General features: G+C 46.2%; 1 protein-coding gene and 1 long non-coding RNA gene across 2 annotated transcripts; both read left to right on the top strand.

The window, feature by feature from the left end:
* The first annotated feature begins 87 nt into the window (after positions 1 to 87).
* epb41l4b (erythrocyte membrane protein band 4.1 like 4B) lies at positions 88 to 24663 on the top strand. The gene is made up of 23 exons (XM_036967155.1): positions 88 to 1420; positions 3443 to 3547; positions 5430 to 5472; positions 5927 to 6005; positions 6299 to 6343; positions 8050 to 8102; positions 8194 to 8314; positions 11787 to 11874; positions 11952 to 12040; positions 12153 to 12222; positions 13565 to 13734; positions 14570 to 14682; positions 14845 to 14875; positions 16597 to 16630; positions 16795 to 16889; positions 19109 to 19263; positions 20942 to 21057; positions 21139 to 21249; positions 23288 to 23340; positions 23422 to 23580; positions 23765 to 23900; positions 24034 to 24161; positions 24289 to 24663. Exons 1-23 carry the CDS (start codon positions 1166 to 1168, stop codon positions 24350 to 24352), a joined length of 2313 nt encoding a protein of 770 aa, XP_036823050.1. The 5' UTR covers positions 88 to 1165; the 3' UTR covers positions 24353 to 24663.
* LOC110508108 lies at positions 9362 to 11145 on the top strand. The gene is made up of 3 exons (XR_005040318.1): positions 9362 to 9637; positions 10330 to 10520; positions 10741 to 11145. It is a non-coding gene; the product is annotated as an uncharacterized LOC110508108 (long non-coding RNA).

Below are 24663 nucleotides of genomic sequence, written 5' to 3'. Positions count from 1 at the left end.
ATATCTTACATTCTCAGAGTGAATTTTACAGATGAAAGATATGTGATATCAGTTCCAGGTCCATTTTTATGTATATTTGTGGTCTGTGGAGTCGCCTGCACATATCAAAACATTGTAGGAGTCGAGTCCTACAGGCTGCAGTGCAGTTAGACCCCATTTAAACACATTCCTGTGACCTGCCTTAGACGCACGCTCCAGTTCAGTGTCAACATAAGTCCCAGACCATGTTGTATATTCTACTGATATCATAGAAAGATTTGAGTGGCAGAGTAGCCATTACTACTAAACAACCATAGCAGGCAGATATCCAGAGTTAGTCAAATTAATATATTTGTTTTAGGAGAGGTGAACTCTCTGCACTTTCACTGGTGTGTGTGTTTCTTTCTGCTTGAATCCCTCGGCTAAACCATAATCCTTACGGTTTGTTCTGAAATTGCATTATTTTTTGCTTGTCCTCAACATTACATTGTCCCTCTTGTTGTTTTGTCCTCCACCGCGCTGACCGTGGTGTCGCCTCTGGCCGGCAGGGAGCGCTGCTTCGCTGACAGCCTGGCCCCAGTATATATTAAAAAAAAGTTTGTTCTGCGTTGTTTTTACGCAGGCGCAAAGCATGCCGTTTGTCCAGTTTCTCTGGTTGACTTACCTGTGAGGTGGAGCAGCTTCGGTTCTTCGTGAGAGGATTAAATAATACCGGCCACGGGTTTGGGTAAACGCGTCCCGGGAGACTGTAACCTCATTCCTAGCTATGTGAGACTATAGGGACGCCCGCTGCGGAGCTGCTCGAGATTTCTCCAGGATTTCAGAATCTGTGCAACAGCAGGTGCGCGAGCGGGGACAAACGGCGAGAGGAGACGACGAGGGGGGGGGATGTGCTTCCGTGAGTGAGTACACTATTGAAACAGAATAAATTATTGGGAAATTCAACTGGTTGCTTTTCTTAATGCCAAATTGTCGGGTCCTGCTTAATTATGCGGCTGGTGATCCCCACGGCTGCCGAATTTCAGGATTCAGCGGCAGCCTGAAGCCTCCGTGCCTGCGGTGAGGGACTCTTCGCCCCGGGGTGGTGGCAGTGGGACAAACGCCACACATTGTTTCCGTGTAGTAAGCCTCCCCGTGGACACCGAACACGGTGCTCGCGCTGTGGGTAAAATTAACAATTGGAAAGATGATGGGCTTCCTACGCCGGACGTTCAGCCACCGCTCGCGCAGACGGTTTCAGACAGCGGACGAGTGGGACGGGAAAGGAAGAGGGGGAACCGCGAACCCCGCGCTCCTCGCGCACCAGCAGCAGGTCGTCCACGCGCCCGCGGTGGTGACCGGGGGAGCGGCCGTGCACATCCCAGCGGCTGGGACCGAGAAGGATGCAATCACCTGCCGCGTGCTGCTGCTGGATGGGTCGGACGTTAACGTGGATATACCAGTGAGTGTGTGGTGTCTCCATATTATTTTCAGACATATTTCTCTCAGCAGAATATCAAGTGACTGTTCTTCTATGGTTTAGGTCATTCAGCACCATGGAGTTTTACCACCTGTCATTGTGTGTGTTCTGTGCAGTTAGGGGTAGGGCTACAGATGGTGTTGTGATTAGCCAATTCACCACATTACTTCCCCATTCTGACTGTTGGCAGGAAGCTGCCTACCTCAGAGAAACCTACACCTCCTGCCCTCTCTGCCCATCTCCCTCCCTCTCTGCCCATCTCCCTTCCCCTCTCTGCCCATCTCCCTTCCCCTCTCTGCCCATCTCCCTTCCCCTCTCTGCCTCCTTCCCGCCATCCTCAGTTTTCTATCTCTGTCTCTCTCTTGTCTCTGTGAGGGAGTGATGTGATTTATCTCGTGGCGCTGTGACAGAGTGTGTGTGTCCTGGGGAGACGTAGACATGTGTGCGTCATGTTGTCTTGAGAGTTTTATCTTAAAGGTTGAGTTTGTGCGTGTGTCATCGTGGTCAGTGAAGCCGTCTCATGCGTCACCTTTTGAATACATACAGGAAGTCAGACTGCTGAGGGAATCAATGGTCATAGATGGAGAACCTATGACCTAATGTTACAGTAGAGATGCTAGTAGTTTATCGTTATAATACGTTTGATTTGTATCAGGCAAAAAATTATTTGGCAAATAGACAATACATCAGAACATGAGAGCAATTCACTGTGTGTGAGGATGTAAATTGTTGAAGTTAAATTTAGTGCGCTGCAGGTGCGTGGAGCCACCTGCATAAAAGGCTTTATGAATTTTGACTCCAGAGATGATTTCTTGCAGTGTGTGGAAAGCATCCTCTCTTCAGAACGAAACAGTACATTCAGTAATATCACATTAAATCTATTCCAAACAGTAGGCTGTAACTTTGCCTTAGAGAATACAGGCTTGTGTATGTAAGGACTATTTCCTTTGTTTTCTCTTGTTAATTAGAACTAGCTCATGCTAACGGCCACCAGACGTCAGCTGACTGAATCCAGAGTCTATATAGCGCTCTAACAGGAACAAGCCTGAACAAGACTGCTGAATCTTCCCTCAGGGATTCATCTACAGTTTAAATTAATTCAATTGAACTCTTGTCTTCATCCAAAATCGACCTGCTAGGGCCTGCTCCCTAGGGGAAGATGTTTAGGGGTGTGGGTGCTGACTTTTATGTGTCAGGGGTCTGCTCATACAGGAGTAGTAGAGGTCAAGGGCACTACTTTTGTGAAAAATATATTAGGTATTTCAAATGTTTTTCTTGTGATATATCAGGGGGTGCTGTAGCACCCTCAACACCCCTTAACACCCCAGTGCTATGCCCCTAGGCACTTACAGCTAGCCACTACCCCCTAAACACTCATCTAGAGATGATTTGATGGGTACTAACACTATGGTGTTCACCTTGTCTGCCTTTCTTTAGGCTTGGTGGACTTTGTCTAATTTTTACTTGCACCTGCTGTCTAATCCAGATCTACACAGGAGCTTTGGGGATAATATCTAGGGGGAAAGTCTGTCTAGGGAAAGTGCTTTGGGTAGGGGCTGGTTTGGGAGTGTGTTGTGCTGTGCTTTGACGGGAGTTGAGGAACAGGAAGGGCAAGAGTTTATTTATTTATTTTTTGTGTGTGACCTCCCACTCCATAACCACACACACAGGTTGGCAGGTTCATACTTGTTATCAGGGAACAAAGTACAAGGTTATCCTCTCTCTTTTAAAAACACACTTTGAGGGGTGCAGCTTTTTAGTGGTTTAGGGCATTGCATCTTGGTGGGTGTTCAGCTCAAGAGCCCTATGGATTGTAGGTGTTTCAAAGACAAAGGCCTGAATTATGGCTTCTCCCTCAGGTCTTCTCCCTCTGATTCTGCCCCAGATGCAGTCCCTAGTAATGACCCACACTCTGTCATTCTGCTCCATATCCACTCACAAGGTCTAGGCTGTTTATTCTCCAGCCTCCCTATTGTGACTATAATACATGTGTGTGTTTAATAGAAAAGGTCAAAGGGCCAGGAGCTGTTTGACCAGATCAGGTATCATCTGGACCTGGTGGAGGCTGACTACTTTGGACTGCAGTTCATGGACCCAGAACAAGTCTCAGTGAGTAGATATACATAAAGCCTCTGAACACACACACCACAACCTGCCATTGCTGAGGGGATTCCCTATGATGTAATCACACTAGTTAAATCAATCACAGTGTGGTGTTAAAATGATTGATCTGACGCTCCAGCTATCTGTCATATTCTCTCTCTCTTTCTGCCTGTCGCTGTCTCTCTGCCTGTCGCTGTCTCTCTGCCTGTCGCTGTCTCTCTGCCTGTCGCTGTCTCTCTGCCTGTCGCTGTCTCTCTGCCTGTCGCTGTCTCTCTGCCTGTCGCTGTCTCTCTGCCTCTCTCTCTACTTTTTATTCTATGGGGTAGATCAGCTTTAATATTGCAGATTGTGGGTTCTATCAATGTAATTGTCTGCATCATTTCCAATCCCCCATACACGTTTTATATTGTCCTTTATTATTTTCCTCTACCACCCCTCCCTAATTGGAGTAAAGTAATGGACAACAACACTTAGGCTTCTACTTCCAGCCTATACATATTACAGACACAATGTATTTTACAATAGTCATCTTTTGTTTGTTTTGAGTCTCAGCCTTCAGCTCCACTCACCCCTCCCATCTATCTCTGAACCCCACCCATCTATCTCTGAAGCCCTCCCATCTATCTCTGAAGCCCTCCCATCTATCTCTGAACCCCTCCCATCTATCTCTGAACCCCTCCCATCTATCTCTGAAGCCCTCCCATCTATCTCTGAAGCCCTCCCATCTATCTCTGAAGCCCTCCCATCTATCTCTGAAGCCCTCCCATCTATCTCTGAAGCCCTCCCATCTATCTCTGAAGCCCTCCCATCTATCTCTGAAGCCCTCCCATCTATCTCTGAAGCCCTCCCATCTATCTCTGAAGCCCTCCCATCTATCTCTGAAGCCCTCCCATCTATCTCTGAAGCCCTCCCATCTATCTCTGAAGCCCTCCCATCTATCTCTGAAGCCCTCCCATCTATCTCTGAAGCCCTCCCATCTATCTCTGAAGCCCTCCCATCTATCTCTGAAGCTCTCCCATCTATCTCTGAACCCCTCCCATCTGGCCAGCAGCATAACACCCTGCATCCCACTGCTGGCCTGCTTCTGTAGCTAAGTAGGCTTGGTCCTGGATGGGAGACCAGATGCAGCTGGAAGTGGTGTTGGAGGGCCAGTAGAAGGCACCCTTTCTTCTGGTCTAAAAATAAATATATATATCCCTATTCCCCAGGCCAGTGATTTGGGACATTGCCCTGTGTAGGGTGTCCTGGGACATTAAACGAGTGTCCTGACTCTCTGTGGTCACTAAAGATCCCATGGCACTTATTGTAAGAGTAGGCGTGTTTACCCCGGTGTCCTGGATAAATTCCCAATCTGGCCCTCATACCATCATGGCCACCTAATCATCCCCAGCTTACAATTGGCTCATTCATCCCCTCTCCTCTCCCCTGTAACTACTAACTTACCTGGTAAAATAAGGGTTAATAAATAAATACATTATCTGAAACCATCCCATCTATTTCTGAACACAATCCTGTTTTGATTTCTGTTTGCCATTTATTTTTCAACTGTGCTGTGATGTTTCACAAAAGTTCTGAACCTTTCTATTGTCATAGTTTCTACAGATTGTAAATTAAAGAAACACGTTTGACAAAGTGTTATATTATTGATTGATTGACTATGACTTTTCAGATCACCCAGCAGTGCAATTTTCAAGTGTTAGCTGCAGGTAAATGTTGCAATTCTTGTGCCATTCCTGGACCTGCGACCAACAACAAGCTACATATGGACAGTACCAAAACAAGTGCTCTAATGATTCTGTCTCTTCACAGCACAACCTGCAGAGCTGGGATGGTTGTAACCCGTCGTATGTATAACATTCTGTTGTCTACTTCTTTGTGTCTCTTGCAGCACTGGCTGGATGTGTCCAAGCCCATAAAGAAACAGATCAGAGGTCAGTCCATTCACTCCCACTATCTAATATTCTTAGTGTGTGTGTGGTGTATAGTTAATAACAAGCAAAGGCCAGCTACTTTTGCCAGACTGTTGGTAGTGTCCTCTACTTAATGTGTGCACTGTATACAGTGGGTTTGTGTGTGTGTGTGTGTAGGTAAGTGGGAAGGCAGGTGGTTCATTACCAGCTGTTGACATGGTGGTGCAGGGTGACGCCAATGTTTACTTTGTCAGGAAACGCCCCTCTCACAGAGAGGGCTGCCTGGTTCTTACCTGAGTCTCCAGACAATTTTTAAATTAAGTGCCTGGTGTCCCCAGGGTTTTTGTTTATATTTAAAAATAGAAATAAATATTTTTTATACAATATGTGGTAGTCAGGCCAATCTCTTCTTTCCCCTAATTTAATCCCTCTCTCTCTCTCTCTCTCTCGCTCGGTCTCTGTTTCTCTGTTTCAGATGGTCCTCCATACAGACTGTTTTTCAGGGTGAAGTTCTACTCCTCAGAGCCCAATAACCTACATGAGGAGTTCACCAGGTAACACCACCACTGGCTGCCTGTGCTCACACACTCACACACATGAATACACACACACACACACACACACACTCTCGTATACATACTGTCTCATTCACACAATCTCACCCCCTCCTCGGTGTAGTGTAGAGGTGTAGCTAATGACTTTGGTCCATTGGGGAAGAGACTAATTAAGGCAAAATGGACTGAGACCTCTTCAGAGAGAGAAAGACTGTCTGTCAGTCAGTGTGAAAGGGAGAAAGATTGATTCTACATCAGTGGTTTTATTCTCACTCCTTTTGTCTGTGTTCCAGGTACCTGTTTGTGCTGCAGCTTCGACAAGACATTCTGTCCGGCAAGTAAGCAGCTCCTAACACCACCGACACACACACACTAAACCTCTATCTCACTCTCTGTCTCTCATTCTCTCTCTCCATCTGGGTCGTGTCTCCTGTGTGTAGCTCTATAATAAAGTACAGGATCAGAACATCAGAGGGCTGCTAATTTGAAGAAAAGGACCTCTCCTCCCCAACACACACACACACATACACACACACACACACACACACACACACACACATACAGTGCATTTGGAAAGTATTGAGGCCCTTTCCATTTTTTCCACATTTTGTTACGTTACAGCCTTATTCTAAAATTAATTACATTGATGAAAAAATAATCTAAACAAAATTCCTCTTAATGACAAGGCAAAAAACGGTTTTTAGAAAAGTTTGCAAATGTATAAAAAACAGAAATGCCTTAAGTATTCAGACCCTTTTCTATGAGACCTTAAAATTGAGCTCCTGTGGTAAATTCAATTGATTGAACATGATTTGGAAAGGCACACACCTGTCTATATAAGGTCCCACAGTTGGCAGTGCATGTCAGAGCAAAAACCAAGCCATGAGGTCGAAGGAATTGTCCGTAGAGCTCAGAGACAAGATTGTGTCGAGGCACAGATCTGGGGAAGGGTACCAAAACATTTCTGCAGCGTTGAAGGTCCCCAACAACACAGTGGCCTCCATCATTCTTAAATGGAAGAATTTGGAACCACCAAGACTTTTCAGAGAGATGGCCGCACTGCCAAACTGAACAATCAGGGGAGAATGGCCTTTGTCAAGGAGGTGACCAAGAACCTGATGGTCACCTTGACTGAGCTCCAGTTCCTCTGTGGCGATGGGAGAACCTTCCAGAAGGACAACCATCTCTGCAGCACTCCACCAGTCAGTTCTTTATGGTAGAGGGGCCAGACAGAAGCCACTCAGTAAAAGGCACATGATGCCTGCTTGGAGTTTGCCAAAGCGCTCAGGATTTCAGACCTTCCAACAGGACAACAACCCTAAGCACACAGCAAAGACAACGCAGGAGTTGCTTCGGGACAAGTCTCTGAATGTCCTTGAGTGGCCCAGCCTTTATTTAACTAGGCAAGTCAGTTAAGAACAAATTCTTATTTTCAATGACTGCCTGTTCAGGGGCAGAACGACCTTGTCAGCTCGGGGATTTGAACTTGCAACCTTCTGGTTACTAGTCCAATGCTCTAACCACTAGGCTACCCTGAGCTCAATTGAACATCTCTGGAGAGACCTGAAAATATCTGTGCAGCGACGCTCCCCATCCAACCTGGCAGAGCTTGAGAGGATCTGCAGGGAAGAATGGGAGAAACTCCTCAAATACAGGTGTGCCAAGCCATCATACCCAAGAAGACCCAAGGCTGTAATCTCTGCCAAAGGTGCTTCAGCAAAGTACTGAGTAAAGGGTGTGAATACTTGTGTAAATGTAATATTTCAGTTTATTTTTGAATACTACTTTAATACTTTTAATATTATTTCAAATCTGTTTTTGCTGTGTCATTATGGGGTATTGTGTGTGGATTGAGGACATAAAAATAAAGAATTTTAGAATGAGGCTGTAGCATAACAATGTGGAAAAGGTCAATGGGTCTGAATACTTTCTGAATGCACTGTACGTACACACACACACACACACAGATAGTGTTGGAAGTAATGCTGCATGCGGTGTGTGTGGTGTGATCTCTCTGCTCTGGAAACTTCCTCTCTCCCTCCAGGTTGAAGTGTCCATATGATGTCTCAGTAGACCTGGGGGCCTACTGCTTACAGAGTAGGTGATGATTTACACACTACGGTATCTCTGGAATCAGAATTCATGTTTCTTTTACACCTGACTATAACGTGTGTGTGTGTGTGTGTAGGTGAGCTGGGGGACTGTGACCCTCTAGAGCATTCTCCTGAGCTGGTGTCAGAGTTTCGCTTCACACCCAAACAGAGTGAGACCATGGAGGCAGACATCTTTAACAAGTGGGTGGACCTAAGGTGAGTTAAAACGCCATCCAACAGGACATCTTCACTGGTGTCTGTCTGAACAGACTCTAGGTGTGTCTGGATAAGAACACAGGACATCGGTAGGTGTCTGGACAGACTGTAGGTGTCTGGACAGACTGTAGGTGTCTGGACAGACTGTAGGTGTCTGGACAGACTGTAGGTGTCTGGACAGACTGTAGGTGTCTGGACAGACTGTAGGTGTCTGGACAGACTGTAGGTGTCTGGACAGACTGTAGGTGTCTGAACAGACTGTAGGTGTCTGAACAGACTGTAGGTGTCTGGACAGACTGTAGGTGTCTGGACAGACTGTAGGTGTCTGTCTGAACAGACTGTAGGTGTCTGGACAGTCTGTAGGTGTCTGGATAAGAACACAGGACATCTTCTCTGGTGTCTGTCTGAACAGACTGTAGGTGTCTGAACAGACTGTAGGTGTCTGAACAGACTGTAGGTGTCTGAACAGTCTGTAGGTGTCTGAACAGTCTGTAGGTGTCTGAACAGTCTGTAGGTGTGTCTGGATAAGAACAGTCTGTAGGTGTGTCTGGATAAGAACAGACTGTAGGTGTCTGGATAAGAACAGACTGTAGGTGTCTGGATAAGAACAGACTGTAGGTGTCTGGATAAGAACAGACTGTAGGTGTCTGGATAAGAACAGACTGTAGGTGTCTGGATAAGAACAGACTGTAGGTGTCTGGATAAGAACAGTCTGTAGGTGTCTGGATAAGAACAGTCTGTAGGTGTCTGGATAAGAACAGTCTGTAGGTGTCTGGATAAGAACAGTCTGTAGGTGTCTGGATAAGAACAGTCTGTAGGTGTCTGAACAGTCTGTAGGTGTCTGAACAGTCTGTAGGTGTCTGAACAGTCTGTAGGTGTCTGAACAGTCTGTAGGTGTCTGAACAGACTGTAGGTGTCTGGATAAGAACAGTCTGTAGGTGTCTGAACAGTCTGTAGCTGTCTGGATAAGAACAGTCTGTAGGTGTCTGGATAAGAACAGTCTGTAGGTGTCTGGATATGAACAGTCTGTAGGTGTCTGGATAAGAACAGTCTGTAGGTGTCTGGATAAGAACAGTCTGTAGGTGTCTGGATAAGAACAGTCTGTAGGTGTCTGGATAAGAACAGTCTGTAGGTGTCTGAACAGTCTGTAGGTGTCTGGATAAGAACACAGGACAGGTGATAACCACATGAACAATGTCTGGTTCTTTAACATCATGCAGGTAGAGGAGTGTATCACTCTGGTGTTTTCTAGTGCTGTATCAAACCTATGTAAATCACCCTCTCTTTCCCTCTCTCTCTGGTGTCTGTCTGAACAGTCTGTAGGTGTCTGAACAGTCTGTAGGTGTCTGAACAGTCTGTAGGTGTCTGAACAGTCTGTAGGTGTCTGAACAGTCTGTAGGTGTCTGAACAGTCTGTAGGTGTCTGAACAGTCTGTGGGTGTCTGGATAAGAACAGTCTGTGGGTGTCTGGATAAGAACAGTCTGTAGGTGTCTGGATAAGAACAGTCTGTAGGTGTCTGGATAAGAACAGTCTGTAGGTGTCTGGATAAGAACAGTCTGTAGGTGTCTGGATAAGAACAGTCTGTAGGTGTCTGAACAGTCTGTTGCTGTCTGGATAAGAACAGTCTGTAGGTGTCTGGATAAGAACAGTCTGTAGGTGTCTGGATAAGAACAGTCTGTAGGTGTCTGAACAGTCTGTAGCTGTCTGGATAAGAACAGTCTGTAGGTGTCTGAACAGTCTGTAGGTGTCTGAACAGTCTGTAGGTGTCTGAACAGTCTGTAGGTGTCTGAACAGACTGTAGGTGTCTGGATAAGAACAGTCTGTAGGTGTCTGAACAGTCTGTAGCTGTCTGGATAAGAACAGTCTGTAGGTGTCTGAACAGTCTGTAGGTGTCTGAACAGTCTGTAGGTGTCTGAACAGTCTGTAGGTGTCTGAACAGTCTGTAGGTGTCTGAACAGTCTGTAGGTGTCTGGATAAGAACAGTCTGTAGGTGTCTGGATAAGAACAGTCTGTAGGTGTCTGAACAGTCTGTAGGTGTCTGGATAAGAACACAGGACAGGTGATAACCACATGAACAATGTCTGGTTCTTTAACATCATGCAGGTAGAGGAGTGTATCACTCTGGTGTTTTCTAGTGCTGTATCAAACCTATGTAAATCACCCTCTCTCTCCCTCTCTCTCTGGTGTCTGTCTGAACAGTCTGTAGGTGTCTGAACAGTCTGTAGGTGTCTGAACAGTCTGTAGGTGTCTGAACAGTCTGTAGGTGTCTGAACAGTCTGTAGGTGTCTGAACAGTCTGTAGGTGTCTGGATAAGAACAGTCTGTAGGTGTCTGGATAAGAACAGTCTGTAGGTGTCTGGATAAGAACAGTCTGTAGGTGTCTGGATAAGAACAGACTGTAGGTGTCTGGATAAGAACAGTCTGTAGGTGTCTGAACAGTCTGTAGGTGTCTGGATAAGAACACAGGACAGGTGATAACCACATGAACAATGTCTGGTTCTTTAACATCATGCAGGTAGAGGAGTGTATCACTCTGGTGTTTTCTAGTGCTGTATCAAACCTATGTAAATCACCCTCTCTCTCCCTCTCTCTCTGGTGTCTGTCTGAACAGTCTGTAGGTGTCTGGATAAGAACAGTCTGTAGGTGTCTGAACAGACTGTAGGTGTCTGGATAAGAACACAGGACAGGTGATAACCACATGAACAATGTCTGGTTCTTTAACATCATGCAGGTAGAGGAGTGTATCACTCTGGTGTTTTCTAGTGCTGTATCAAACCTATGTAAATCACCCTCTCTCTCCCTCTCTCTGGTGTCTGTCTGAACAGTCTGTAGGTGTCTGAACAGTCTGTAGGTGTCTGAACAGTCTGTAGGTGTCTGAACAGTCTGTAGGTGTCTGAACAGTCTGTAGGTGTCTGAACAGTCTGTAGGTGTCTGAACAGTCTGTAGGTGTCTGGATAAGAACAGTCTGTAGGTGTCTGAACAGACTGTAGGTGTCTGGATAAGAACACAGGACAGGTGATAACCACATGAACAATGTCTGGTTCTTTAACATCATGCAGGTAGAGGAGTGTATCACTCTGGTGTTTTCTAGTGCTGTATCAAACCTATGTAAATCACCCTCTCTCTCCCTCTCTCTCTGTTTGTGTGACGGATCAAGGGATTAATCCCTGGAGCGTCTTGATTAAATCCAGGCAGTATTTAACCCTGCTAGTGTATGATCGCTCCAATCTCAGATTAGATTACACACCCATACACTGGGGCTCACTGAGCTGGCATGACACCAGTGCAAGCAAGAAACCAAAGAGAAACCCTACTGAGTTCCGCTCTCTCTCTCTCTATTGGCCAGATAAACCCCTAGGCCCTAATCTGTTGTGTACATCTGAACTGGATTACTGCAAGAAATATGGAGGACATTCCACCCAGAGGGCAGGGTATGTGTGTTAGAGACTGAGCATGTGGTTTTGTTTCCCCAGGGGTACGGATCCATCCCAGACAGAGACCAGCTTCCTCAACAAGTGTAAATGGCTGGAGCTGTACGGAGTGGACATGCACTTTGTCAAGGTTGGTGTGTGTGCTGCTGTTGTCTGTGTTTGATGTTGTAGAGTAGCACTGAGCGTGTGTGACTGTGTTGTCCTCAGGGAAGGGACGGAGCTGAGTACGCCCTGGGTCTGACTCCCACTGGCATCCTGGTGTTTGAGGGCTCCACCAAGATAGGCCTCTTCTTCTGGTAAACACACACACACTTTGACATGAACACTCCAAAACACACAATTATATATTCTTGAAAACAGCTGCGTAGTCTGCAATGTCAACTGTGTGTGTGTGTGTGTGTGTTCCAGGCCCAAGATCACCCGCCTGGATTTCAAAAAGAGTCGACTCACCCTAGTGGTGACGGAGGACGATGATCAGGTGAGCAATACACAAATACCCCTGCCCATGACCCCACTCTCCGAGGGTGTTTCATATATGCATGCGGTGTGTGTGGATTGCCTTTCCTTCCAGTTCTCTGCTGCCACTGACTGAAACGAACTGCAAAAATCACTGAAGCTGGAGATTCCCATCTCCCTCACTAGCTGTAAGAACCAGCTGTCAGAGCAGCTCACAGATCACTGCACCTGTTCATAGCCCATCTGTATACAGCCCATCTATCTACCTCATCCCCATACTGTATTTATTTATTTAGCTCCTTTTGCACCACAGTATCTCTACTTGCACATCCATCTTTTGCACATCTACCATTCCAGTGTTTAATTACCTTATTGTAATTACTTCGCCACCATGGCCTATTTATTGCCTTAACTCCCTTAATTGACCTTATTTACACTCACTGTATATAGACTTTGTTTTCTTTTTTCTACTGTATTATTGACTATGTTTTGTTCATTCCATGTGTTACTCTGTGTTGTTGTTTGTGTCGCACTGCTTTGCTTTATCTTGGCCAGGTCGCAGTTGCAAATGAGAAGTTGTTCTCAACTAGCCTACCTGGTTAAATAAAGGTGTTCTCAACTAGCCTACCTGGTTAAATAAAGGTGTTCTCAACTAGCCTACCTGGTTAAATGAAGGTGTTCTCAACTAGCCTACCTGGTTAAATAAAGGTGTTCTCAACTAGCCTACCTGGTTAAATAAAGGTGTTCTCAACTAGCCTACCTGGTTAAATAAAGGTGTTCTCAACTAGCCTACCTGGTTAAATAAAGGTGTTCTCAACTAGCCTACCTGGTTAAATAAAGGTGTTCTCAACTAGCCTACCTGGTTAAATAAAGGTGTTCTCAACTAGCCTACCTGGTTAAATAAAGGTGTTCTCAACTAGCCTACCTGGTTAAATAAAGGTGTTCTCAACTAGCCTACCTGGTTAAATAAAGGTGTTCTCAACTAGCCTACCTGGTTAAATAAAGGTGTTCTCAACTAGCCTACCTGGTTAAATGAAGGTGTTCTCAACTAGCCTACCTGGTTAAATAAAGGTGTTCTCAACTAGCCTACCTGGTTAAATGAAGGTGTTCTCAACTAGCCTACCTGGTTAAATGAAGGTGTTCTCAACTAGCCTACCTGGTTAAATGAAGGTTAAATAAAAAATACATTTAAAAAATATGCAAAGAAAACCATTTCCATTTCTCACCACCACACATTTACAGGCGACACACTTGTATGTGATCGCCCCCTATTTCACCTTTTGACTTGACAGCAGAGACCATTTCATTGACATTTAAATATTTGGAGAGTGGCGTTTGATTGTGATTGGCTGTTGTGTGTTTAGGGGCGGGAGCAGGAGCACACCTTTGTGTTCCAGTTGGACAGTTCGAAGACGTGTAAACACTTGTGGAAATGTGCTGTGGAGAGCCACGCCTTCTTCCGGCTGCGCCAGCCCACAGCTGGGAAGGCCTCCAGCAGTGACTTCACACGCCTTGGATCACGTTTCAGGTTCAGGTGGGTGGGGCTCGCACCAATACTCAACTCCACAATAGAGGTTGTGCCCAAAATAGCACCCTATTCCCTATATAGTGCACCACTTTTGACCAGAGTTCTAGGGTGCACTATATAGTGAATAGAGTGCCATGTTGGATGCACTCTGAGAATAGGTAGGCTTCTGGTCAAAAGTAGTGCACTAACTGAGGACTAGTGCGCCATCTGAGATGCAAGTTATGTCTCTATGGTTACATGATGGAAGCTATGGTTACAGGGAAATGCCGTTTGTTTACATGTCAAACTGAAATGACCTCTTCAGATATATTCCAGGCATCTATCACCAACATACAGGGACGCATTATGTTGAGTCATGTAAATGTTCTGTACATCCTGACATGACAAATACAGAGATGCCAGCTACTGTTCATCGTCGTTAAAGGGAATCTTGGGGGTTTTGGCAATGAAGCACTTTATCTACTTCCTCAGAGTCAGATTGACTCAACGATACCATTTTTATGTATCTGCATCCAGTGTTAAGGAAGTTATCAGCAGTTTCATGAGCTAATGCTAACTAGCATTAGCGCATGATTGGAAGTCTATATCTACTAGCATGCTAGTAGTTACCATAGACTTCCAGTCATTGTGCTAATGCCAGTTAGCAATTACGCTAACTCTAGTTAGCAAATTCCTTTAAACTGGGTTGGTATATTCTCCCCAGTACACTATAGCCTATACCCTACAGCTTTACATCCCTACAGCTCCCAGCAGGGACATAAAAATGGTATCAATGAGTTAATCTGACTCACTGCCAAAATCCTGAAGTATCCCTTTAAAGTGTTCTCTCTCTCCTTCTCAGTGGAAAGACTGAGTACCAGGCGACCCACGGAGGGAGGCTGAGGAGGGCCAGTACGTTTGAGAGGCGACCCAGCAAGAGATACCCGTCTCGCACTCACTCACTGGGTGGCAAGGGTTGGTATATTCTCCCCAGTACACACTATAGCATATACCCTACATCCCTACAGCTCCCAGTTCCCCCATACAGTAAAACACCCATACAGGCAGTTTCCCATGTCAATTCTCCTGTGCTTGATTCACTGACCTGATGTAACCTGGCTTTCTCTCTCTCTACAGCCCTCTCTCCAGCCAAACCACCACATATCAGGTGGGTCCCTGAGAGCACAGGACAACCAAGCATGTACAGAGCCCTTAGAAACTATTCACACCCCTTGACCTTTTTCTACATTTTGTTGTTACAAAGTGAGATTAAATGGATTTAATTGTAACTTCCTGTCAACGATCTTACACAAAATACACTAATGTCAAGGTGGAAGAAAAATGCTGACCTTTGTAAAAAATTAAACACCAATGTATCTTGATTAGATAAGTATTCAACCACCTGAGTCAATACATGTTAGAATCACCTTTGGCAGCGATTACAGCTGTGAGTCTTTCTGGATGAGTCTCTAAGACTTTCCACACCTGGATTGTGCAACATTTGCCTATTTATATATTCTTTTCAAAATTCTTCAAGCTCTGTCAACTTGGTTGTTGATCATTGCTAGACAACCATTTTCACTTTCAGGTCTTGCCATAGATTTTCATGCAGATTTAAGTAAAAACTATAACTCGGCCACTCAGGAACATTCACTGTCTTGGTAAGCAACTCCAGTATAGATTTGGCCTTGTGTTTTAGGTTATTGTCCTGCTGAAAGGTGAATTCATCTCCCAGTGTTTGGTGGAAAGCAGACTGAACCAGGTTTTCCTTTAGGATTTTTCCTGTGCTTAGCTTCTTATTTTTCCTGAAAACTCCCTAGTCCTTAACAATTACAAGCATACCCATAACATGATGCAGCCACCACTATCCTTGAAAATACAGAGTGGTATTTGGTGATATGTTTGGGGCAAATCAAATATGCAACACAACACTTTGTAATCAGGACAAAAAGTGAATTGCTTTGCCACATTGCAGTATTACTTTAGTGCCTTGTTGCAAACAGGAGGAATATTTGTATTCTGTACAGGCATCCTTCTTTTTATGCCGTCAATTAGGTTTGTATTGTGGAGTAACTACAATGTTTTTCCATCCTCAGTTCTCTCCTATCACAGCCATTAAACTCTTAACAGTTTTAAAGTCACCATTGGCCTCATGGGGAAATTCCTGAGCAGTTTCCTTCCTCTCTGGCAGCTGAGTTAGGAATGACGTCTGTATCTTTGTAGTGACTGGGTGTATTGGTACACCATCCAACGTGTAATTAATAACTTCACCATGCTCAAGGGGATATTCCATGTGGGCTTTTTTCTTTTTTTAAATACCAATAGGTGCCCTTCCTTGCGAGGCATTGTAAAACCTCCCTGGTCTTTGTGGTTGAATCTGTTTGAAATTCACTGCTCGACTGAGGAACCTTACAATCATCTGTATGTGTGGGCTACAGAGATGAGGTAAAATATATATTATTATCACACAGTGAGTCCATGCAACTTATTTTACATGTTAAGCACATTTTTACTTCTGAATTTATTTTGGCTTGCCAAAACTAAGGGGTTGAATACTATTGACTCAAGACATTTCAGCTCTTGATTTGTAATTAATTTGTAAACATTTCTGAAAGCATAATTCCACTTGGACATTATGAGATGTTTTATGTAGGCCGGTGAGCATATTTAATCCATTTTCTAATACCGGCTGTAACACAAGTGGAGAAAGTCCAGTGGTGTGAGTCCTTTCTGGAGGAGTTGAATGTTACGCCTCTATTCATGTTAAAGAGCACTATGGTAATGAGCAAGATGTACATTTTATAACAATGTATGGAAATTACATATGTTTCGATTAATGACCTGTATGTAAATGTGATCTTATTGAGCAATTATATTGTTATTTTTCAGCGCCCACACCAGCCCCGAACCTAGTCTACACCCAGTAAGACACACACACACACACACACACACACAATGGTTCCTCATGGATATGAAGGTTAAAGAAGAAAACGTCAGTGGATACCTTTGTGACTTACCATGGCAATGCACCTGCAATATTCAACTGAATATTATTTTCTGTCTTTTTCTCCATCTATCTCTGTTCAGTACCAGCGTAACATCCCTATAGCCCATGAGCCTTGGCACCCAGCCCTCACACCCCCCATCTACCTACAACACTCAGGACACACATCCCCGCACAGGTGAGACAGACAGACATAGGTAAGACAGTTGTCTTCTTAATGGTGTATAGTGAGTCCCCCTAGCCCCCAGAGTTGTCTCATTTCAGAGGTGCTCTCTTTCTCTGTCGGGTATCTCCGCTATCTTTTTCTTTTTGAATGTCTCTTTCACGTCATATCACTGTTACATCATTCATGTGTTGCATCATTTAGACAGGCTGTGTGTGTGCGCGTGTGTGTGCTTACCGTGTCTGTGTATGCGTACCGTCTGTGTATGCTTACCGTGTGTGTATGCTTACCGTGTGTGTATGCTTACCGTGTGTGTGTGCTTACCGTGTGTGTATGCTTACCGTGTGTGTATGCTTACCGTGTGTGTATGCTTACCGTGTGTGTATGCTTACCGTGTGTGTATGCTTACCGTGTCTGTGTATGCTTACCGTGTCTGTGTATGCTTACCGTGTCTGTGTATGCTTACCGTGTCTGTGTATGCTTACCGTGTCTGTGTATGCTTACCGTGTCTGTGTATGCTTACCGTGTCTGTGTATGCTTACCGTGTCTGTGTATGCTTACCGTGTCTGTGTATGCTTACCGTGTCTGTGTATGCTTACCGTGTGTGTATGCTTACCGTGTCTGTGTATGCTTACCGTGTGTGTGTATGCTTACCGTGTCTGTGTATGCTTACCGTGTCTGTGTATGCTTACCGTGTCTGTGTATGCGTACCGTGTGTGTCATTTCCCATGTCCAGAGCGCCTGCTGCAGTAGCAGTGAGTCAAGAGCCCAGTCATCGGTCAGTACCAGAGAGGTCCAGCGGGTCTTTCCCAGGATCCATCAGTGTGGTGTACAGAGACAAGGTCATGACTGCACTCTGACCCCTCCACCCTAACCTCTACAGCTGACCGAGGACCTTGTCCCAGGACCCTGTCCCAAACCCACCTCTAAATCTAAACTCTAACACACACGCATATGCATACGAGACAACTGGAATACAGAAGACTGAGAGAGACAGAGAAACACTCTGGTTGTGGACTCATGGACCAAAATACCTCGCCATCCTCCTCATCACCATCATTACACACCAGCCTTGTCTACCATGTGTCTTCTCCATCAGATCACCACCACCACCACCACCATGCTGTGGAGACAGAGACTTCGAACAGAAAGAGAGAGACTTTAAACACAGACACCATAGAGAGATCTGTCTCCTAGTGGATTGGACCATGATGTTCAGTTAGTTCATGCAATTGTTGTTGATACTTTAGTGGCTGAATGTTACAAAGTCCTCAAATGTGACTGGGTAAGATTGAAATTCCGTTTATGCTTTACAAAACAGTCATACCGAGACATTATTTTTCTGCCCAGTTAGCAGGTAGATTTGCTTTTAGCCAAATCCTTTTAGAGCAAGCCAAATAATTTGTTTAAAGAAGTTATCCTAGCTCAGGATTCACTGTTTGAATGTAAGATGCCAATCATTTGAGTGTGTGTGTGAAGTAGTCTGTGTCATCATAAACTGCTTTAACTAGGGATCACATGGTTGTACATTACATCTGTAGGGGAATATAGCTACATTGGAAATCTCAGCTAAACGATGAAGGAAAATGTTTTTGTTAAATCTGTATCAGCAATATATACATTACAATATATACATTACAATATATACATCACAATATATACATTACAATAGCATGTCATGGAAGTCTTGCGTCTATTGCTGCATATCTGCCTTTATTCTTCAGAGGCATGAATGTTGTGTGTGAGGGGTTCTGACTCAGCTTAATCAACCCCCCCATAGATCAATAGAATGGCTCTGATGGCCTTGTTTACCTGTGTTAATGCTGATTGTGTTTACATCCTCTCCATGCTCAACATTCCTTCCTGTTGCCTTAAAATTGTTACACTTATCACAACCAGCCTTAGATTGGTTGCTACAGCCTTGTTGATTAAACGCACTGCTTAATTAAACTCCTTCACTGAAGTTGAATAATGTACACACACACACACTGAATGACTGTTAAAATGATGTGCTATACACACACACACAAGACCACACACAGGCTACCAAAGCACAGGTGGCTGATTGTACCTTAATTGGGGAAGACGGGCTCATAGAATGTTATCAAACCCCTCAGCAGCCTGTGTACCAAAGAGAGGTTTTAAAAATTGGTGTTACTGTGTGGTAAAGAAGGTGGAACAGGGTGCTGTTCTGGGTTTCTGGACTGTGTTTGAGTGTGATGTGCTGTCCCCAGTTTCCCTCGGCGTGGTCCTGTCCTGGGAGGGGAGCAGCAGTTCAGTGTTGAGGAGAACGAGACGCCGTACTCTGGAAGCATACACCATCTCCACTGCAGACACACACACTACGACAACAGCCAGGAGACTTACTGTCACACACACAGCAAGAACAGTAGGTATACACCCATGGGTATACACACCACAGGCAGCCAGGTTATAGACACCAGGTTATAGACACCAGGTTATAGACACCACAGGCAACCAAGTTATACACACCACAGGCAGCCAGGTTATAGACACCAGGTTATACACACCACAGGCAGCCAGGTTATAGACACTAGGCTATACACACCACAGGCAGCCAGGTTATACACACCACAGGCAGCCAGGTTATAGACACCAGGTTATACACACCACAGGCAGCCAGGTTATAGACACTAGGTTATACACACCACAGGCAGCCAGGTTATAGACACCAGGTTATAGACGCCACAGGCAACCAAGTTCTACACACCACGGCAGCCAGGTTATAGACACCAGGGCAGCCAGGTTATAGACACCACAGGCAGCCGGGTTATACACACCACGGCAGCCAGGTTATAGACACCAGGTTATAGACGCCACAGGCAACCAAGTTCTACACACCACGGCAGCCAGGTTATAGACACCAGGTTATAGACGCCACAGGCAACCAAGTTCTACACACCACGGCAGCCAGGTTATAGACACCAGGGCAGCCAGGTTATAGACACCACAGGCAGCCAGGTTATACACACCACGGCAGCCAGGTTATACACACCACGGCAGCCAGGTTATACACACCACAGGCAGCCAGGTTATAGACACCACGGCAGCCAGGTTATACACACCACGGCAGACAGGTTATAGACACCACAGGCAGACAGGTTATAGACACCACAGGCAGACAGGTTATAGACACCACAGGCAGACAGGTTATAGACACCACAGGCAGCCAGGTTACACACACCACGGCAGCCAAGTTACAGACACCACGGCAGCCAGGTTACAGACACCAGGTTATACACACCACGGCAGCCAGGTTACAGACACCACAGGCAGCCAGGTTACAGACACCACGGCAGCCAGGTTATACACACCACGGCAGCCAGGTTACAGACACCACTGCAGCCAGGTTAATGACACCACTGCAGCCAAGTTACAGACGCCACGGCAGCCAGGTTACAGACGCCACGGCAGCCAGGTTAATGACGCCACGGCAGCCAGGTTAATGACACCACGGCAGCCAGGTTAATGACGCCACGGCAGCCAGGTTAATGACGCCACGGCAGCCAGGTTACAGACGCCACGGCAGCCAGGTTACAGACGCCACGGCAGCCAGGTTAATGACGCCACGGCAGCCAGGTTAATGACGCCACGGCAGCCAGGTTAATGACATCACGGCAGCCAGGTTAATGACATCACGGCAGCCAGGTTAATGACATCACGGCAGCCAGGTTAATGACACCACGGCAGCCAGGTTACAGACGCCACGGCAGCCAGGTTACAGACGCCACGGCAGCCAGGTTACAGACGCCACGGCAGCCAGGTTACAGACACCACGGCAGCCAGGTTAATGACACCACGGCAGCCAGGTTAATGACACCATGGCAGCCAGGTTAATGACACCACGGCAGCCAGGTTAATGACGCCACGGCAGCCAGGTTAATGACGCCACGGCAGCCAGGTTAATGACGCCACGGCAGCCAGGTTAATGACGCCACGGCAGCCAGGTTAATGACGCCACGGCAGCCAGGTTACAGACGCCATGGCAGCCAGGTTACAGACGCCACGGCAGCCAGGTTATATGTTAACACTGTGTGTGTGTTTAGAACACAGAGCCCCTCCCTGTCCTGTAGATGAGTTGGAGCTCTGTCTGCTCAACCCCCTGGAGACAGACAGCAACACCTCTCCCTGGCCTACACTACATGTCAACATGGACAACAAGGTACGGTTACACACCAGGTCAGACATATTTAAGCAGTTATTTTATTACACATTTAGACTCCACCTCTCTCTCATCTCTTAGGCAGAGGAGAAGCAGTTGTCTGAGAAGTCTCTCCAGCCCTCCTCTCCCCGCAGCTCTCCAGACCATCTCAAGTGTAACATCTACAAAGCACAGATGGAGGCTGTCTATAGAGTGAGTACTGACCCCTAGTGACGGAGGCTGTCTATAGAGTAAGTTCTGACCCCTAGTGATTGATGGAGGCTGTCTATAGAATGAGTACTGACCCCTAGTGATGGAGGCTGTCTATAGAGTGAGTTCTGACCCCTAGTGAGTGACAGATGCTGTCTATAGAGTGAATTCTGACCCCTAGTGATAGAGGCTGTCTATAGAGTGAGTACTGACCCCTTGTGATGGAGGCTGTCTAGAGTGAGTACTGACCCCTAGTGATTGACGGAGGCTGTCTATAAAGTGAGTACTGACAGCCAATGAGTGACGGAGGCTGTCTATAGAGTGAGGACTTCCCCTCGTGATGGAGGATGCTGTCTATAGAGTGAGTACTGACCCCTAGTGAGTGATGGAGGCTGTCTATAGAGTGAGCACTTACCCCTAGTGATGGAGGTTGTCTATAGAGTGAGGACGGACCTGTATTGATGGAGGCTGTCTATAGAATGAGTACTGACACCTAGTGATGGAGGCTGTCTATAGAGTGAGGACTTCCCCTCGTGATGGAGGATGCTGTCTATAGAGTGAGTACTGACCCCTAGTGAGTGATGGAGGCTGTCTATAGAGTGAGTACTGACCCCTAGTGATGGAGGCTGTCTATAGAATGAGTACTGACACCTAGTGATGGAGGCTGTCTATAAAGTGAGTACTGAGCCCTAGTGAGTGACGGAGGCTGTCTATAGAGTGAGGACTGACCCCTAGTGACAGAAGGTTGTCTATAAAGTGAGTACTGACCCCTAGTGAGTAACAGAGGCTGTCTATAGAGTGAGTTCTGACCCCTAGTGAGTAACAGAGGCTGTCTATAGAGTGAGTTCTGACCCCTAGTGATGGAGGCTGTCTATAGAGTGAGTTCTGACCCCTAGTGATGGAGGCTGTCTATAGAGTGAGTACTGACCCCTAGTGAGTAACAAAGGCTGTCTATGGAGTGAGTACTGACACCTAGTGAGTGATGGAGGCTGTATTTACAGTTAGTACTGACCCTTAGTGATGGAGGCTGTCTGTAGAGTGAGTACTGACCCCTAGTGACGGAGGCTGTCTATAGAGTGGGTACTGACCCCTAGTGAGTGATGGAGGCTATCTTTACAGTTAGTACTGACCCTTAGTGATGGAGGCTGTCTATAGAGTGAGTACTGACCCCTATTGAGTAACAGAGGCTGTCTATAGAGTGAGTACTGACCCCTAGTGAGTGACGGAGGCTGTCTATATAGTGAGTTCTGACCCCTAGTGACAGAGGCTGTTTACAGAGTGAGGACTGACCCCTAGTGAGTGATGGAGGCTGTCTATATAGTGAGTTCTGACCCCTAGTGATGGAGGCTGTCTATAGAGTTAGCCTCAGTACTGACCCTCAGTGATGATCTTTAGTGAGTTCTGACCCCTAGTGATGGAGCCGGTCTATAGAGTGAGTACTGACCCCTAGTGATGGAGGCTGTCTATAGAGTTAGCCTCCATCACTGAGGGTCAGTACTAACTCTATAGACAGTACTGACCCTAGTGAGGGAGGCTGTCTATAGAGTGAGTTCTGACCCCTAGTGACGGAGGCTGTCTATAGAGTGAGTTCTGACCCCTAGTGAGTAATATAGGCTGTCTATGGAGTGAGTACTGACACCTAGTGAGTGATGGAGGCTGTATTTACAGTTAGTACTGACCCTTAGTGATGGAGGCTGTCTGTAGAGTGAGTACTGACCCCTTGTGATGGAGGCTGTCTATAAAGTGAGTTCTGACCCCTAGTGAGTGACGGATGCTGTCTATAGAGTGAGTACTGACCCCTAGTGAGTGATGGAGGCTGTATTTACAGTTAGTACTGACCCCTAGTGATGGAGGCTGTCTATAGAATGAGGACTAACCCCTAGTGAGTGTGTGCTTACAGTAGCCGTGTAAAAGCTAACATCCTCTCTCATCCTCTTGTCCTCTCCTCTTCTGTCATCTTCCTGTCCTCTCCTCTTCTCCCATCCTCCTCTTCTCCTCTGTCATCCTCCTGTCCTGTCCTCTTCTTCCTCTCTTGATGAAGGATGCTCCGCTGACGCCCAGAGGGAAGACCTGTAGTCTGGAGATCAATGACAGGCCAGTACTAGCAGTGATACAATACTCCTCCCAGTGTGTGTGTGTTTGATGGTGGATGATAATGGTATGTGTGTATCTCAGGTATCAGAGCTCCAGTCAGGACTCTCGAGACTCTGCCACTTCCAGTCTGACCACAGAGAAAACCTCCCTCCGCCCCGACCACAACTCAACCACAGACAGACCCGCCAAGTCTAACCCTAACACCAACCGCAGGAAAAGACTGGTCAGGCAGTTCAGCTTGTAAGTATGGCAGGGTATTCACAACCTGCTCTGGGATTCTATACGATGCTCACAGCTGTGTCCTGTACTCAAAGTACTGTCATAACCTAGCCACTACACAAAAACCCATGATGTTAGTTATTCACTACTCATGTTTTACATTTAGAATGCTGTGGCTGAACACTGTCCTGTAATTGGTCCTCAGTAACCATGAGGACGAGGATAATCTCCCAGAGGCACTTGCAGCGATCTCTTCCCGGAGCACTGGGAAGTGTGGCTCTAACAACTCACTGGACAACCAGACACAACCCTCCATATACCCTCAGGAAACAAACACACAGGTTATCATACCCCAGAGCACTCAGCAACACACACTTTTCATAGCAGAGCATTCGTCCATTTGGATCAGAGCCTTGTCATTTCTAAGGAAAATAATAGTGGATTGTGGACTAAACTGTTTTGTGTGTGTTGCAGATGGACATGCCGATACTGGAGCTGAGGAGTCCATGCTGTGAGCGTTCTCACTCTCCCTACCTCTCCCCTTCCTTCTACCACACCTCCATCCCTCCCCTGGTACCCTGCCTCTCCTCTCACACCAACAGGTAACACACATTCAGGTTACACACGCACTCAGGTTACAGACACACAACACACAAATCCCAGTCATGTAACATTCCTCATGATGATCTGTGTGTGTGTGTCCCTGTCTGTGTGTGTGTCTGTGTTTAGCGAGGAGGAGATGAGGTTGGGCAGAGAGAAGATTCTCAGGGCTCTCCTGATGACGGAGCTCTGAGTCCGTGACCCCTGTGACATCATGAATGCCTCATGGACCTGGTGTGAGACGACCTTCAGGAGTCCCACGTCCACTGGCTGCACTCAGCAGTCAGCATTTACTGTACATAATGCAGTCAACCTTTGTAGATTTGCATACAAAAGAATTTGCTTAACTGTTATTTTAAAAGGAACATGTTTTATGTCTACCCACACTACACACCCTGTAATAACATGCTCCCCCACTACACACCCTGTAATAACATGCTCCCACACTACACACCCTGTAATAACATGCTCCCACACTACACACCCTGTAATAACATGCTCCCC

Source organism: Oncorhynchus mykiss, chromosome 3 (assembly GCF_013265735.2).
Source record: "Oncorhynchus mykiss isolate Arlee chromosome 3, USDA_OmykA_1.1, whole genome shotgun sequence".
Lineage (NCBI taxonomy): Eukaryota > Metazoa > Chordata > Actinopteri > Salmoniformes > Salmonidae > Oncorhynchus > Oncorhynchus mykiss.
This window is presented reverse-complemented; position numbering and strand designations above follow the sequence as displayed.